Raw genomic sequence first — 15,962 nt, 5'->3', positions numbered from 1 at the left:
ACACACATAAACACATTTCTTGTCACTGCTGTGAGCCGCCTATTTCAAATTTGGAGATACATGTTTCTTTAAGTGCTTTCTTTCTGCTGTATCTTGAAATTCAGTGGTAATCAAATCTAGATTTCACTTGGTATGTAAGGAAGGTCTTCTGATTCCACCTTCCCATTTGGACTCTTGCCACCCCCCATCCCCAATTCTTTCCCTCTGTATCTCCCTACTTCTGACTTTCCCAACTCACCACTTCTAACACCCCCAGTTCAAAACTTCTGACTCCCCCAGTTCCACACTTCTGTCTCTCCCTGGACCCCACTTCTGACTCCCCGAGCTCCCACTTCTGACTTTCCCTGCACCCCACTTCTGACTGTCCCTGGACCCCACTTCTGACTCCCCCAGCATCCCCTTTCTGACTCCCCCAGGCTTCCACTTCTGACTCCCCCCAGCTCCACACTTCTGACTCTCCCAGCATCCCACTTCTGTCTCCCCCAGCTCCCACTTCTGGCTCACCCAGTTCCGCACTTCTGACAGGAAGTCAGCACCCCACTTCTGACTTTCCCAGCATCCCACTTCTGGCTCCCCAGTATCCCACTTCTGACTTTCCCAGCATCCCACTTCTGGCTCCCCAGCATCCCACTTCTGGCTCCCGAGCATCCCACTTCTGACTTTCCCAGTATCCCACTTCTGACTTTCCCAGCATCCCACTTCTGACTTTCCCAGCATCCCACTTCTGACTTCCCCAGCATCCCCGCATCCCACTTCTGGCTCCCCAGCATCCCACTTCTGGCTCCCCAGCATCCCACTTCTGACTTCTGGCTCCCCAGCATCCCACTTCTGACTTTCCCAGCATCCCACTTCTGACTTCCCCAGCATCCCACTTCTGGCTCCCCAGCATCCCACTTCTGACTTCCCCAGCATCCCACTTCTGACTTCCCCAGCATCCCACTTCTGACTTTCCCAGCATCCCACTTCTGGCTCCCCAGCATCCCACTTCTGACTTTCCCAGCATCCCACTTCTAACTTTCCCAGCATCCCACTTCTGGCTCCCCAGCATCCCACTTCTGACTTCCCCAGCACCCCACTTCTGACTTTCCCAGCACCCCACTTCTGACTTCCTCAGCATCCCACTTCTGACCTCCCCAGCACCCCACTTCTGACTTTCCCAGCACCCCACTTCTGACTTTCCCAGCACCCCACTTCTGACTTCCTCAGCACCCTACTTCTGACTTTCCCAGCACCCCACTTCTGACTTTCCCAGCACCCCACTTCTGACTTCCTCGGCACCCTACTTCTGGCTCCCCAGCATCCCACTTCTGGCTCCTCAGCACCCCACTTCTGGCTCCCCAGCACCCCACTTCTGACTTCCTCAGCACTCCACTTCTGGCTCCCCAGCATCCCACTTCTGACTTCCCCAGCACCCCACTTCTGGCTCCTCAGCACCCCACTTCTGGCTCCCCAGCACCCCACTTCTGACTTCCTCAGCATCCCACTTCTGGCTCCCCAGCATCCCACTTCTGACTTTCCCAGCACCCCACTTCTGGCTCCTCAGCACCCCACTTCTGGCTCCCCAGCACCCCACTTCTGACTTCCTCAGCACCCTACTTCTGACTTTCCCAGCACCCCACTTCTGACTTTCCCAGCACCCCACTTCTGACTTCCTCGGCACCCTACTTCTGGCTCCCCAGCATCCCACTTCTGGCTCCTCAGCACCCCACTTCTGGCTCCCCAGCATCCCACTTCTGACTTCCTCAGCACCCAACTTCTGGCTCCCCAGCACCCCACTTCTGACTTCCTCAGCACCCCACTTCTGGCTCCCCAGCTTACCACTCCTGATTCCCCACCTGTCTCTACTTCTGACTCCCCATACTCTTACTTCTGACTCTCTGTCCCCTACTTCAGCTTCTTCAAGATTACAAAGTGAGTGCTTAACTCTTTAAGTGCTAGGTACATCTTATCTGGTAGTCTAAAAACAATGTACAATGTAAGTATTCCTTACTTAGGATGACACAGTTTATCTCAATGTTACGGAAGGTTGTTAATATTTTTTCGATTCAATATCCTTAGAGGTGTCATGGAAAGAATGTTATGTGCTGATAAAGAGAATCAGTGTTTAAAAAGTTTGCTTTTCGTGTACACTAAATCTAGCTAGAAGAATTTGAAATTGTCTAAACAAAGTCAGCCAACAAATTACTGTCCAAGTACCCAGGCTACACAGAGGGGGTCACATGGGAATCAGTTAACATTCACAGCCTGAAACATTGGATAATGGATAATACTGAACAACTCAAACCTTGGATATGAATAATACTGAACAACTAGAACCTTGGATAATGGATAATACCAAACAACTGGAACCTTAGATAATACGGAAAAACTGGAACTTAGATAATGGATAATATCAATCAACTGGAACCTTGGAGAATGGATAATATGGAACAATTGGAACCTTGAATAATGTATAATACTGAACAATTGGATAATAGTAAACTGGAACCTTGGATAATGGATAATACAGAATAATTGGAACCTTGGATAATGGATAATACGGAACTGGTACCTAGAATAATGGATAATACTAAACATTAGAACCTTGGATAATGGATAATACTGAACAATTGGATAATGGATAATACTAAACATTAGAACCTTGGATAATGGATAATACGGAACAATTGGATAATGGATAATACTAAACATTAGAACCTTGGATAATGGATAATACGGAACAATTGGATAATGGATAATACTAAACATTAGAACCTTGGATAATGGATCATTATCAACAAAGTGAGCCCTCAATAATGGATCATAATGGACAAATAGGACCTTGCAAAACTTAGCATAAAGAAAACACCTGGATCCATCACCATAAACTCAAAGAAGTAGGACTTGCGATGAAGGAATTCAGAACAGCCTGGAAGTTTGTATCTGTAGTTTCCCGTTCTCATACTGCACTGATCAGTTGGAGTACTGGTGCTATGTTTCTCTGCGACATTCACAAAATAGAGACATAACATATTCTAGAGAAGGTGCCCTTTGTATCTGGTAACACTACAGCTCTCACGCACAGGTAGCAAGTAATTGCACAGTAACCTCCCACCCTTGTTTACCACCACAAAGACTACACTACTGTATTTCTCTGTACAGTTCAGGTTTCACAGAAACTCACTGATTGTTCCTTGAATACTTGGATTTCCTTCTATGTAATTTGAAAATCCCAATATCTGAGTTTACGTAAGCATTATGAGTTTCAGGTAAGTATTATGAGTTTCAGGTAAGTATTATGGCCCATCACAATCACACTGTGGCCTATTAAGGCCACTGCCACCGTGACAAGGTTTAATCTTGGCAGTGTACAGACACCATTAGCTTCACACTCATTTGGCAAAGGTGGACACTAGCTACAGTCCTCTTGATGGGCCTGTTATTGGCTATTGTTGCCAGACACATCAGCTTACACATGTTAGGGTAGGGTTTAGTTTAGAAAGGTCTGGCTAGCTATTCTCCAAACGTTTGTAGCCCTACAAACTTCTCAAGCCCATTCTTATAACACATTGGCTACGATCAAGGTTAGGGTGAGGTGAGGTGAAATTTGGTTTAACATCGTGCTTGAGAATATTTCGCTCATATGACGACGTGCATGCATGTGTATGTGTTTGTACTAGCCCAGACTGAAGCTGGTTTTATAGTGTTAGCCCACTGAGATACCTTGCCGCAGTGAAGCATTTGATACCCCACTCAGACACATTATACTGACTCCGAGCCAACCAGTCCTTGTTGTACCCATTAATGCCGAGCGCCAGGCAGGGACCAACAAGTACCATATTTTAATGTTTTTTGGTATGACGCGGTTGGGGATCGAACCAGCGACCTTCCGCTCTCCGGGCGGACGCTCTAACCACATGTAACCCAAATGTAACACCATGTACTTAAATGACCATCTTGTGGGCCATATAACTAGTAGGCTACAATGTCTGTCATCCCTGGTTGGTGTATGAAGTCACATGTTGCATGTCATGTGAACAATGAAGCTTGTAGCCAGTATCTGTCTTGTTAATGTTTATGCAGGATGAAAACATCTGTTTTTGTTTCACCATGTCTGAAGTTTATGTCTGGTTTAGTATTGCAACTATGTCTGGAGCATGTATTCAGAGTCTGTGTCGTCTTGAAACTGCATCTGTGTCCCGAGTCTTTTTCTATAGGCTGTGTTCAGCTTGTATGTGAGTGTGTCTGTATCGGTAATCTGTGACTGTCATCTCTGTCTGGAGTCTATGACTGACATATGTCTAGCGCCTGTGACTGTCATATGTGTCTGGTGTCTATGACTGACATATGTCTAGCGCCTGTGACTGTCATCTGTGTCTGGTGTCTATGACTGACATATGTCTAGCGCCTGTGACTGTCATCTCTGTCTGGTGTCTATGCCTGACATATGTTTAGTGCCTGTGACTGTCCTATGTGTCTGGTGTCTATGACTGACATATGTCTAGCGCCTGTGACTGTCATCTGTGTCTGATGTCTAAGACTGACATATGTCTAGCGCCTGTGACTGTCATCTGTGTCTGGTGTCTAAGACTGACATATGTCTAGCGCCTGTGACTGTCATCTGTGTCTGGTGTCTATGACTGACATATGTCTAGCGCCTGTGACTGTCATCTGTGTCTGGTGTCTATGACTGACATATGTCTAGCGCCTGTGACTGTCATCTGTGTCTGGTTTCTAAGACTGACATATGTCTAGTGCCTGTGACTGTCATCTGTGTCTGGTGTCTATGACTGACATATGTCTAGCCCTGTGACTGTCATCTGTGTCTGGTGTCTATGACTGACATATGTCTAGCGCCTGTGACTGTCATCTGTGTCTGGTGTCTATGCCTGACATATGTCTAGCGCCTGTGACTGTCATCTGTGTCTGGTGTCTATGACTGACATATGTCTAGCGCCTGTGACTGTCATCTGTGTCTGGTGTCTATGACTGACATATGTCTAGCGCCTGTGACTGTCATATGTGTCTGGTGTCTATGACTGACAAATGTCTAGCCCCTGTGACTGTCATATGTGTCTGGTGTCTATGACTGACATATGCCTAGCGCCTGTGACTGTCATCTGTGTCTGGTGTCTATGACTGACATATGTCTAGCAACTGTGACTGTCATCTGTGTCTGGTGTCTATGACTGACATATGTCTAGCGCCTGTGACTGTCATCTGTGTCTGGTGTCTATGACTGACATATGTCTAGCGCCTGTGACTGTCATATGTGTCTGGTGTCTATGACTGACATATGTCTAGAGCCTGTGACTGTCATCTGTGTCTGGTGTCTATGACTGACATATGTCTAGCGCCTGTGACTGTCATCTGTGTCTTGAATGTATATTGGGAGTGTGTGTGGAGCCTTGAGTATCTGACTGGAGTCTGCTGCTGACAGACCTCAGAGATATTCTTACCTTAGGACTGAGGTCGTAGAAGGAGTAGTACTTGAACTTGAACAGGATGTAGTCGTTCTCCCTCACGCCCTGCTCCATCAGTGACCGGGAAGAGTCCAGCCATCTGCAATGGGCCACAAACAACATACTAACATTCAAAAACTTGGGCAATTTAGAAACAAGCAATGAATGCAATAAACCAATTAAAACAAGGAACCTTCGTTGGGATTACTATAAGAACAGGTCCCCGACAACCAACCCTCTTTTAAAAAGTCACCTATATACCCTTCTTGTAGCAAGTGACCTAATATATCAAGTACCCGAGATTGGAGACTTGTTTGGTTGCATTTCATCATGTCTTACGTCATGGGTCCTTGCTCACAACATCGACCACTGGTTTGTGGCTTCCACACTCAATCATCATCACGCCTATGTCATATAGGTGGACCACTGCTTTGTGGGTTCCACACTCAATCATCATCACACCTATGTCATACAGGTGGACCACTGGTTTGTGGGTTCCACACTCAATCATTATCACGCCTATGTCATATAGGTGGACCACTGCTTTGTGGGTTCCACACTCAATCATTATCACGCCTATGTCATATAGGTGGACCACTGCTTTGTGGGTTCCACACTCAATCATTATCACACCTATGTCATATAGGTGGACCACTGCTTTGTGGGTTCCACACTCAATCATTATCACACCTATGTCATATAGGTGGACCACTGCTTTGTGGGTTCCACACTCAATCATCATCACGCCTATGTCATATAGGTGGACCACTGCTTTGTGGGTTCCACACTCAATCATTATCACGCCTATGTCATACAGGTGGACCACTGCTTTGTGGGTTCCACACTCAATCATTATCACGCCTATGTCATATAGGTGGACCACTGCTTTGTGGGTTCCACACTCAATCATTATCACGCCTATGTCATATAGGTGGACCACTGCTTTGTGGGTTCCACACTCAATCATTATCACACCTATGTCATATAGGTGGACCCCTGCTTTGTGGGTTCCACACTCAATCATTATCACGCCTATGTCATATAGGTGGACCACTGGTTTGTGGGTTCCACACCTCATCATTATCACGCCTATGTCATATGGGTGGACCACTGCTTTGTGGGTTCCACACTCAATCGTCATCACGCCTATGTCATATAGGTGGACCACTGCTTTGTGGGTTCCACACTCAATCATTATCACGCCTATGTCATATAGGTGGACCACTGCTTTGTGGGTTCCACACTCAATCATTATCACACCTATGTCATATAGGTGGACCACTGCTTTGTGGGTTCCACACTCAATCATTATCACACCTATGTCATATAGGTGGACCACTGCTTTGTGGGTTCCACACTCAATCATTATCACGCCTATGTCATATAGGTGGACCACTGCTTTGTGGGTTCCACACTCAATCATCATCACACCTATGTCATATAGGTGGACCACTGGTTTGTGGGTTCCACACTCAATCATTATCACGCCTATGTCATATAGGTGGACCACTGCTTTGTGGGTTCCACACTCAATCATTATCACACCTATGTCATATAGGTGGACCACTGCTTTGTGGGTTCCACACTCAATCATTATCACGCTTATGTCATACAGGTGGACCACTGGTTTGTGGGTTCCACACTCAATCATTATCACGCCTATGTCATATAGGTGGACCACTGCAGCAACAACCAAGCAACAAGTTAACCAATATCTGTATGTTCAATGGTTTTTATAATTATACGACAGCCAGACATTATCCATGAACACTGAAATTAATTAAATACACCCAGTAACCAGAACGTCAAGAATAATTAAAACAAGAAACGGCAAATTTGGTTCAGCCATTATGGTACAAGGCTAATCAGGAATGTATAAACAGGGTTTAATGACTTTTACCTCTCTTGATTCCCGTAAACAAACTTATCAGTTATCAGCTTCATGGCTCTGGTTATCACAGACTTAAATTCCAAGTCAGCCAGCTCTTCAAACAGTGTTTATATCATTCTTTCAACAAAATTTGCATTCAAATTACAGATAACAGCCTTATCAGTTTGACAGATTTTCCAAACTTCAGCCACAGTGTAATATAACCCCAATAATGAGACTACCTGCTACTCATGAAAACAAGAGCTATACTGTCCCACATTGTCTCAGGTGATTCCGCAGAATGACCAGGGTGTTTTGGCTTTCAGACAGATTTCCTGCACTCTCAAGGAATGGAATGCAATTAACAGATTTCAATCTGCAAGCAACATGATTAGTCAACTTTCTTTTAAAGCATTTCATGGCTACCTGTGGTTTGTCTGGAGGTACAAGTTGTATTCTCATACTAAGATTTCAATTTTTCAATAATTTGCAAGCGTTTAAATATCAATGACAATGACTTTAAAAGTGTTAGCTTTTATTCAGATTTGGCATTTAACACATGACTTGGCTCTGTTAGTTCCAGGGCTGTAAGCCCCTGTACATTATTCCCTATGTGCGAGCGGATGCTCCAGTGCACCCATGTGAGGTACCTGCTCACTTTACACACATGCTTGTGTGTCTAATGACTGAACAACTTCCAGATGGGCAGTTACTGATAATTCTCTGCATGGGAGGTGGGGCCATTATTTCAGTAAATGAGAACAACTGAACAGGGATAGTTTGTGAAATATCCACACAAACAATTCAACCAGTAGTAATAATCTCAAGAGTATCGGTGTTCAGGAGCTGCTCTTTAGATCAAAGACTGATTGAGAATATCTAGAAAACTGTTTAGCACCACCACCGTGCTTTGTGCATTTGGATCAGTCCATCGTTGGCAAGTCGTATCTTTTGATGAATTCCATCTTTAAACATTTACCTCCCCTCTAAACTATTAACCCGTGGAGGTCCGGGTTAGAATATTGATCTTCAGCAACCCATGCTTGTTGAAAGAGGCAACTAACGGGATCGGGTGGTCAGGCTCTCTGACTTGGTTGACACATGTCATAGGTTCCCCATTGCGCAGATCAATGCTCATATGCACGCTGTTGATCACTGGATTGTCTGGTCCAGAATCGATTATTTACACACCGCCGCACATATAGCTGGAATATTGCTGAGAGCGGCATAAAACTAAACTCACTCACTCACTCTAAAACTATTTCATATCTATCAGTCTGTCAGATTTATTGTACAGTAGCTGCACTTATTATGAACTCAAAGAGATTGTTTTAACTGTAGTTTGTCCTACACATTTCAACTAAAACATACAGCAAGTAACCAGGACAAGAAAAAAGCGAAAACAATTTGTTTTATCATTATAAGCGTGTTCATTATAGACATAGTTTACTTTACATATCATCCCGATCAGGAAGGAACTTGAATATTTCAGGTTTGATAAACAGAATGTATATAATCAGCGTGAGTTATACTTGTGTTATACCATCTTAATAAAACCATTTTTACACATTCTTCAAAAAATTTACATTATTGGTGAGTTTTCAATAAATGTGTGAATCTTACGCGCAGTTAATCCTCGCTTTTTCTGTGAAGTTCTTTGGTCTGTACAAGTACTGGAAGGCCTCCTTGGCCGCGACTGGGGGACTGTTGGCCAGTGACGACTCCATCATACCCTCAAAGGAGAGGCTGTACATGGACCCCGGGGACATAGTTCCGTTAAACGTACTGTACGGGGACATCGACGACATACTGTGGGGGCTGCGGATCAGGGTATTCTGCAACATCATCATCATTATCATTAACAACACTGTCATCATCATCATTGGATAGTTCCCCACAGTCACCAGCATGAACTCAGCAGAGACCATGGAAGTTGAGGGATCCTCGTCCTAAGCCATATTCTACAAGCTCCAGAAATAATGAGATCCCAAGATCAAAGGACTACAGCAGAATAATCCATCATCATTATTTGCAAGTCTACATTTCAGACTGAAAATTGACTTTGACATTTTACTTTTATCTCTTAAACTGCAGATTAGCACAAAAACATGGAAACTAGAGATCCAAACTTCAAGAATCTTAATAATTCATAGTAAGAAAGACTGTAGATTCAGACCCTTGAACATTACCAGGAAAAGACAACAGTGCATGACATAAACCTCATCATGACACCATGAATACTTGTTCATGACAAGGCTTCAATGGTTCTCAAACAGGTAGATTCTGAATAACTATAATACTGACTAGAAGTACAGACACCAAATATTGCAGTGATACTACACTGATTCATATAATGCCAACCAGTAGTGTATCTAGGTTACAGTAGGTCCCCAGCAACCCTTCCTGATTGTCACAGGTGACAAAACCAACCAGGTAGTCACACATGGTGACTACATTCACAGTGTTGCCAAACCCACAGTGTTGACACTTACAAACAATATCCATCACTGGATTGTCTGGTCCATTCTCAAATATATACAGGCCACTGTCATATAGCTCAAATATATACAGGCCACTGACATATAGCTCAAATATTTACAGGCCACTGTCACATAGCTCAAATATTTACAGGCCACTGTCATATAGCTCAAATATATACAGGCCACTGTCATATAGCTCAAATATATACAGGCCACTGTCATATAGCTCAAATATTTACAGGCCACTGTCATATAGCTCAAATATATACAGGCCACTGTCATATAGCTCAAATATATACAGGCCACTGTCATATAACCCAAATATATACAGGCAACTGTCATATAGCTCAAATATATACAGGCCTCTGTCATATAGCTCAAATATATACAGGCCACTGACATATAGCTCAAATATTTACAGGCCTCTGTCATATAGCTCAAATATTTACAGGCCACTGTCATATAGCTCAAATATATACAGGCCACTGTCATATAGCTCAAATATATACAGGCCTCTGTCATATAGCTCAAATATATACAGGCCTCTGTCATATAGCTCAAATATATACAGGCCTCTGTCATATAGCTCAAATATATACAGGCCTCTGTCATATAGCTCAAATATATAGGCCTCTGTCATATAGCTTAAATATTATGTGGCATTTTTTTCAAATGCAACATCACATAAAGTTAACAAACATCATATACTGGTGTAAGGGTAATTTGATCTATCCCCCAAAAAAGTGTATCCAATATTCAACTAGGGTGGGGCTGACATTGTAACAAATTGCAATATATATATATATGGCTAAGATCCCTTATAATGTATGTACCGAGGGTGATGGTCCCATGGGACTCCGACTGGGGTAGGGGCTGAGTTTCCCATCCAGGCTTCCTGATGAAGACTGGAGAGTTCCGTTAGCACTGAGTGTTCCAGATACATTAGATTCTCCATGTTTCTTTTTCCGGACTGCCTCCTTGACTACGCGCTTGAGGTCATCCTTGTCCATACGGACCATGAGAGACACTTCTTCTGGGTGGCGGATACCTGTAACAGAGGGAGGAGGGAGGGTAACACCTGTAGTTGTTCAGCCAGATACACCTGTAGTGGTTCAACTTGATACATTGGTAGTGGTTCAACTAGATACATTGGTAGTGGTTCAACTAGATACACCTGTAGTGGTTCAACTAGATACACAGGTAGTGGTTCAACTAGATACATAGGTAGTGGTTCAACTAGATACACTGGTAGTGGTTCAACTTGATACACAGGTAGTGGTTCAACTAGATAAACCTGTAGTGGTTCAACTAGATACATTGGTAGTGGAACTTGACAACTAGATACACCGGTAGTGGTTCAACTAGATACACAGGTAGTGGTTCAACTAGATACACTGGTAGTGGTTCAACTAGATACATTGGTAGTGGTTCAACTAGATACATTGGTAGTGGAACTTGACAACTAGATACACCGGTAGTGGTTCAACTAGATACACCTGTAGTGGTTCAACTAGATACACTGGTAGTGGTTCAACTAGATACATAGGTAGTGGTTCAACTAGATACATTGGTAGTGGTTCAACTAGATACACTGGTAGTTGTTCAACTTGATACACCTGTAGTGGTTCAACTAGATACTCTGGTAGTGGTTCAACTAGATACACAGGTAGTGGTTCAACTAGATACATTGGTAGTGGTTCAACTAGATACATTGGTAGTGGAACTTGACAACTAGATACACCGGTAGTGGTTCAACTTGATACACCGGTAGTGGTTCAACTAGATACACCAGTAGTGGTTCAACTAGATACACCTGTAGTGGTTCAACTTGATACACCTGTAGTGGTTCAACTTGATACACCGGTAGTGGTTCAACTAGATACATTGGTAGTGGTTCAACTAGATACATTGGTAGTGGAACTTGACAACTAGATACACCGGTAGTGGTTCAACTAGATACACTGGTAGTGGTTCAACTAGATACATAGGTAGTGGTTCAACTAGATACATTGGTAGTGGTTCAACTAGATACACTGGTAGTGGTTCAACTTGATACACAGGTAGTGGTTCAACTAGATACATTGGTAGTGGTTCAACTTGATACACTGGTAGTGGTTCAACTAGATACACCAGTAGTGGTTCAGCCAGATACACCTGTAGTGGTTCAACTTGATACACCGGTAGTGGTTCAACTAGATACATTGGTAGTGGTTCAACTAGATACATTGGTAGTGGAACTTGACAACTAGATACACCGGTAGTGGTTCAACTAGATACACCTGTAGTGGTTCAACTTGATACACCTGTAGTGGTTCAACTGGATACATTGGTAGTGGTTCAACTAGATACATTGGTAGTAGTTCAACTTGATACATTGGTAGTGGTTCAACTTGATACACTGGTAGTGGTTCAACTAGATACACCAGTAGTGGTTCAGCCAGATACACCTGTAGTGGTTCAACTTGATACACCTGGTGGTAGTGGTTCAACTAGATACATAGATACATTGGTAGTGGTTCAACTAGATACATTGGTAGTGGAACTTGACAACTAGATACACCGGTAGTGGTTCAACTAGATACACCTGTAGTGGTTCAACTTGATACACCTGTAGTGGTTCAACTGGATACATTGGTAGTGGTTCAACTAGATACATTGGTAGTAGTTCAACTTGATACATTGGTAGTGGTTCAACTTGATACACCTGTAGTGGTTCAACTAGATACATTGGTAGTGGTTCAGCTAGATACACCTGTAGTGGTTCAACTAGATACATTGGTAGTGGTTCAACTAGATACACCGGTAGTGGTTCAACTAGATACACCAGTAGTGGTTCAGCCAGATACACCTGTAGTGGTTCAACTTGATACACCTGTAGTGGTTCAACTAGATACATTGGTATTGGTTCAACTAGATACATTGGTAGTGGAACTTGACAACTAGATACACCGGTAGTGGTTCAACTAGATACACCTGTAGTGGTTCAACTAGATACATTGGTAGTGGTTCAACTAGATACATTGGTAGTAGTTCAACTTGATACATTGGTAGTGGTTCAATTTGATACACTGGTAGTGGTTCAACTAGATACATTGGTAGTGGTTCAACTAGATACACCTGTAGTGGTTCAACTAGATACATTGGTAGTGGTTCAACTAGATACACCTGTAGTGGTTCAACTTGATACACCAGTAGTGGTTCAACTTGATACACTGGTAGTAGTTCAACTTGATACATTGGTAGTGGTTCAACTAGATACACAGGTAGTGGTTCAACTAGATACACAGGTAATGGTTCAACTAGATACACAGGTAGTGGTTCAACTAGATACACCTGTAGTGGTTCAACTAGATACACTGGTAGTGGTTCAACTAGATACACAGGTAGTGGTTCAACTAGATACATTGGTAGTGATTCAACTAGATACACAGGTAGTGGTTCAACTAGATACACAGGTAGTGGTTCAACTAGATACACAGGTAGTGGTTCAACTTGATACATTGGTAGTGGTTCAACTAGATACACCTGTAGTGGTTGAACTTGATACACCTGTAGTGGTTCAACTAGATACACTGGTAGTGGTTCAACTAGATACACTGGTAGTGGTTCAACTTGATACACTGGTAGTGGTTCAACTTGATACTCTGGTAGTGGTTCAACTAGATACACAGGTAGTGGTTCAACTAGATACATTGGTAGTGGTTCAACTAGATACACCTGAAGTGGTTCAACTAGATACACTGGTAGTGGTTCAACTAGATAAACCGGTAGTGGTTCAACTTGATACATTGGTAGTGGTTCAACTAGATACACAGGTAGTGGTTCAACTTGATACACTGGTAGTGGTTCAACTAGATACACTGGTAGTGGTTCAACTAGATACACTGGTAGTGGTTCAACTAGATACACAGGTAGTGGTTCAACTAGATACACTGGTAGTGGTTCAACTAGATACACTGGTAGTGGTTCAACTAGATACACTGGTAGTGGTTCAACTAGATACATTGGTAGTGGTTCAACTAGATACACCTGTAGTGGTTCAACTAGATACACCTGTAGTGGTTCAACTAGATACACTGGTAGTGGTTCAACGAGATATTTAGGTAGTGGTTCAACTAGATACACTGGTAGTGGTTCAACTTGATACACTGGTAGTGGTTCAACTAGATACACAGGTAGTGGTTCAACTAGATACACCTGTAGTGGTTCAACTAGATACACTGGTAGTGGTTCAACTAGATACACATGTAGTGGTTCAACTAGATACATTGGTAGTGGTTCAACTAGATACACCTGTAGTGGTTCAACTAGATACACCTGTAGTGGTTCAACTAGATACACTGGTAGTGGTTCAACGAGATACATAGGTAGTGGTTCAACTAGATACACTGGTAGTGGTTCAACTTGATACACTGGTAGTGGTTCAACTAGATACACAGGTAGTGGTTCAACTAGATACACCTGTAGTGGTTCAACTAGATACATTGGTAGTGGTTCAACTTGATACACCGGTTGTGGTTCAACTTGTTCAACTAGGGGTGTCACCATACACTTGCCAGGACCTCAAATACTGATACATAATGTGATACTTGAGAGAGGACATGATACATATTGTAATACTAAAGTGGCACCATTTCAACATGAAATACTCCAGTACTACACCTGTTTGATGGGGTATGCATGTTAGACAAAGGCATGGAATCAGTTGCACTAAAACAACAGCATACACAGGTAGTGGTTCAACTAGATACACCTGTAGTGGTTCAACTAGATACACATTTATGTGTGAAATGTATCTATATTTCTTGTACCTACTGTGTAAATATTTGTAGCTTATAGAATATTGCCACTGTTTCTTCATGGAATGCTATGCAATAAATATCTTATCTTATCTTATCTACGTTCTGACTACTGCAAGCAGCCATACACATGTGCCTGAAGATTTCTATTAATGCAGTAATCATGAATGAAAATTTATAGCCATTTCACTTCATCTGTCTATGTCAGCAGTGGATAGATATTGAGCAAAATGCATGTGTACCCCCGAATTCCCAGAACAGAAAGGAAATAAGCAAAAGAATCATTATTTTGTGATGTGACCGGTGAATAGACTGGATACATACACTGAACCATTATCTGGACTACTCAAACATTGGTAATAGGCTACAGATTTACCCTTCAAACACCTCGCTGCTGATGTTGGTTTACTCTCTAGTAATTACAAGAAACAATAAACATAGTTAGCATGGTATGTCTCCCAAAACTGGCCATTCCCACAACCCTATTGACGGGAATTGATGGCCAGTGATTAGAAGACATGGTAGCATATTAGTAGAAGCAGGTCAATAACCATCACTATGAAAAACTGCCATTACTTGGGGATATCAATCAGTCCCACTTGGTAGTTTCACATCTGACATGAAATCACTAAGCCTTCTTGTCGATAGTTTAGCAACGTTATCAATCATGTTTACAGAAACGACAGGGTCAGACACAGCAGTGGGTGAGGGAGTTCGGGTAGCAATATTCCAACAGTGTCATGGCAGAGAACACCCGAAATTGTTCCACATACTGTGAACAAGACAGGAACTAAAGAAGGAGAAGGTGAGAAATAATTTAGGAGGAGTGAGGAAAGAGTAACGCTTCCTACTATTCAAGAAATGAGAACCTCATATTCCAGGAAACCTTGATTCAGGTTTTAGAGATCTACCACTTTTCTGAAACCCATGGGGGTATGGTACAGGCAAACCCAAAATCATAATTAGGGAATATCTTGGTTTTGACACCACGATGGCAGGGGGTTTCTGCTGCCTTAAGGGACAAAACTTAACCGTGCCTCAGTCAATTTAGATACCTGTGCAAAACAAGAGGAGAAGACAGAGCTGAAGTTAATAGATTCTGTCTTTTTACATTTCCACACATTTCAATTTCGACTCATGCTTGCATGTGATTGTGAAAAAAACAAACCCGGAATACAGAGGAAATAAGAAATGAACAATCATTTCCCCATCTGTCACAAACACAGCGCCTGCAGAACACTGTCAATAGCATCAGGCTCTTCAGACTTTTTTATGATTCGTTCCATGTTAGTTTCAATAAAGGAAATGAAGGACCTCAAACCAAGACCAGACCTTAACGTTTACTTTTGATGTTGCCGATCGCAACTGCAGA

At 42.8% G+C, this 15,962-nt stretch overlaps 1 protein-coding gene across 1 annotated transcript in view; it reads right to left on the bottom strand.

The window, feature by feature from the left end:
• Nucleotides 1-15,962, bottom strand: part of LOC124287440 (unc-112-related protein-like) — a 103,234-nt gene that overhangs the window by 20,013 nt on the left and 67,259 nt on the right. The window contains exons 3-5 of the mRNA XM_046723991.1: nucleotides 10,625-10,839; nucleotides 8,935-9,146; nucleotides 5,439-5,541 (exon numbers count right to left, since the gene is read on the bottom strand). Coding sequence (XP_046579947.1) covers nucleotides 5,439-5,541; nucleotides 8,935-9,146; nucleotides 10,625-10,839 — 530 coding nt within the window. The remainder of the gene's footprint in view (nucleotides 1-5,438; nucleotides 5,542-8,934; nucleotides 9,147-10,624; nucleotides 10,840-15,962) is intronic.

The sequence above is a fragment of the Haliotis rubra genome, unplaced genomic scaffold (assembly GCF_003918875.1).
Source record: "Haliotis rubra isolate DU_JTF1 unplaced genomic scaffold, ASM391887v1 Scf40, whole genome shotgun sequence".
Classification (NCBI taxonomy): domain Eukaryota; kingdom Metazoa; phylum Mollusca; class Gastropoda; order Lepetellida; family Haliotidae; genus Haliotis; species Haliotis rubra.
This window is presented reverse-complemented; position numbering and strand designations above follow the sequence as displayed.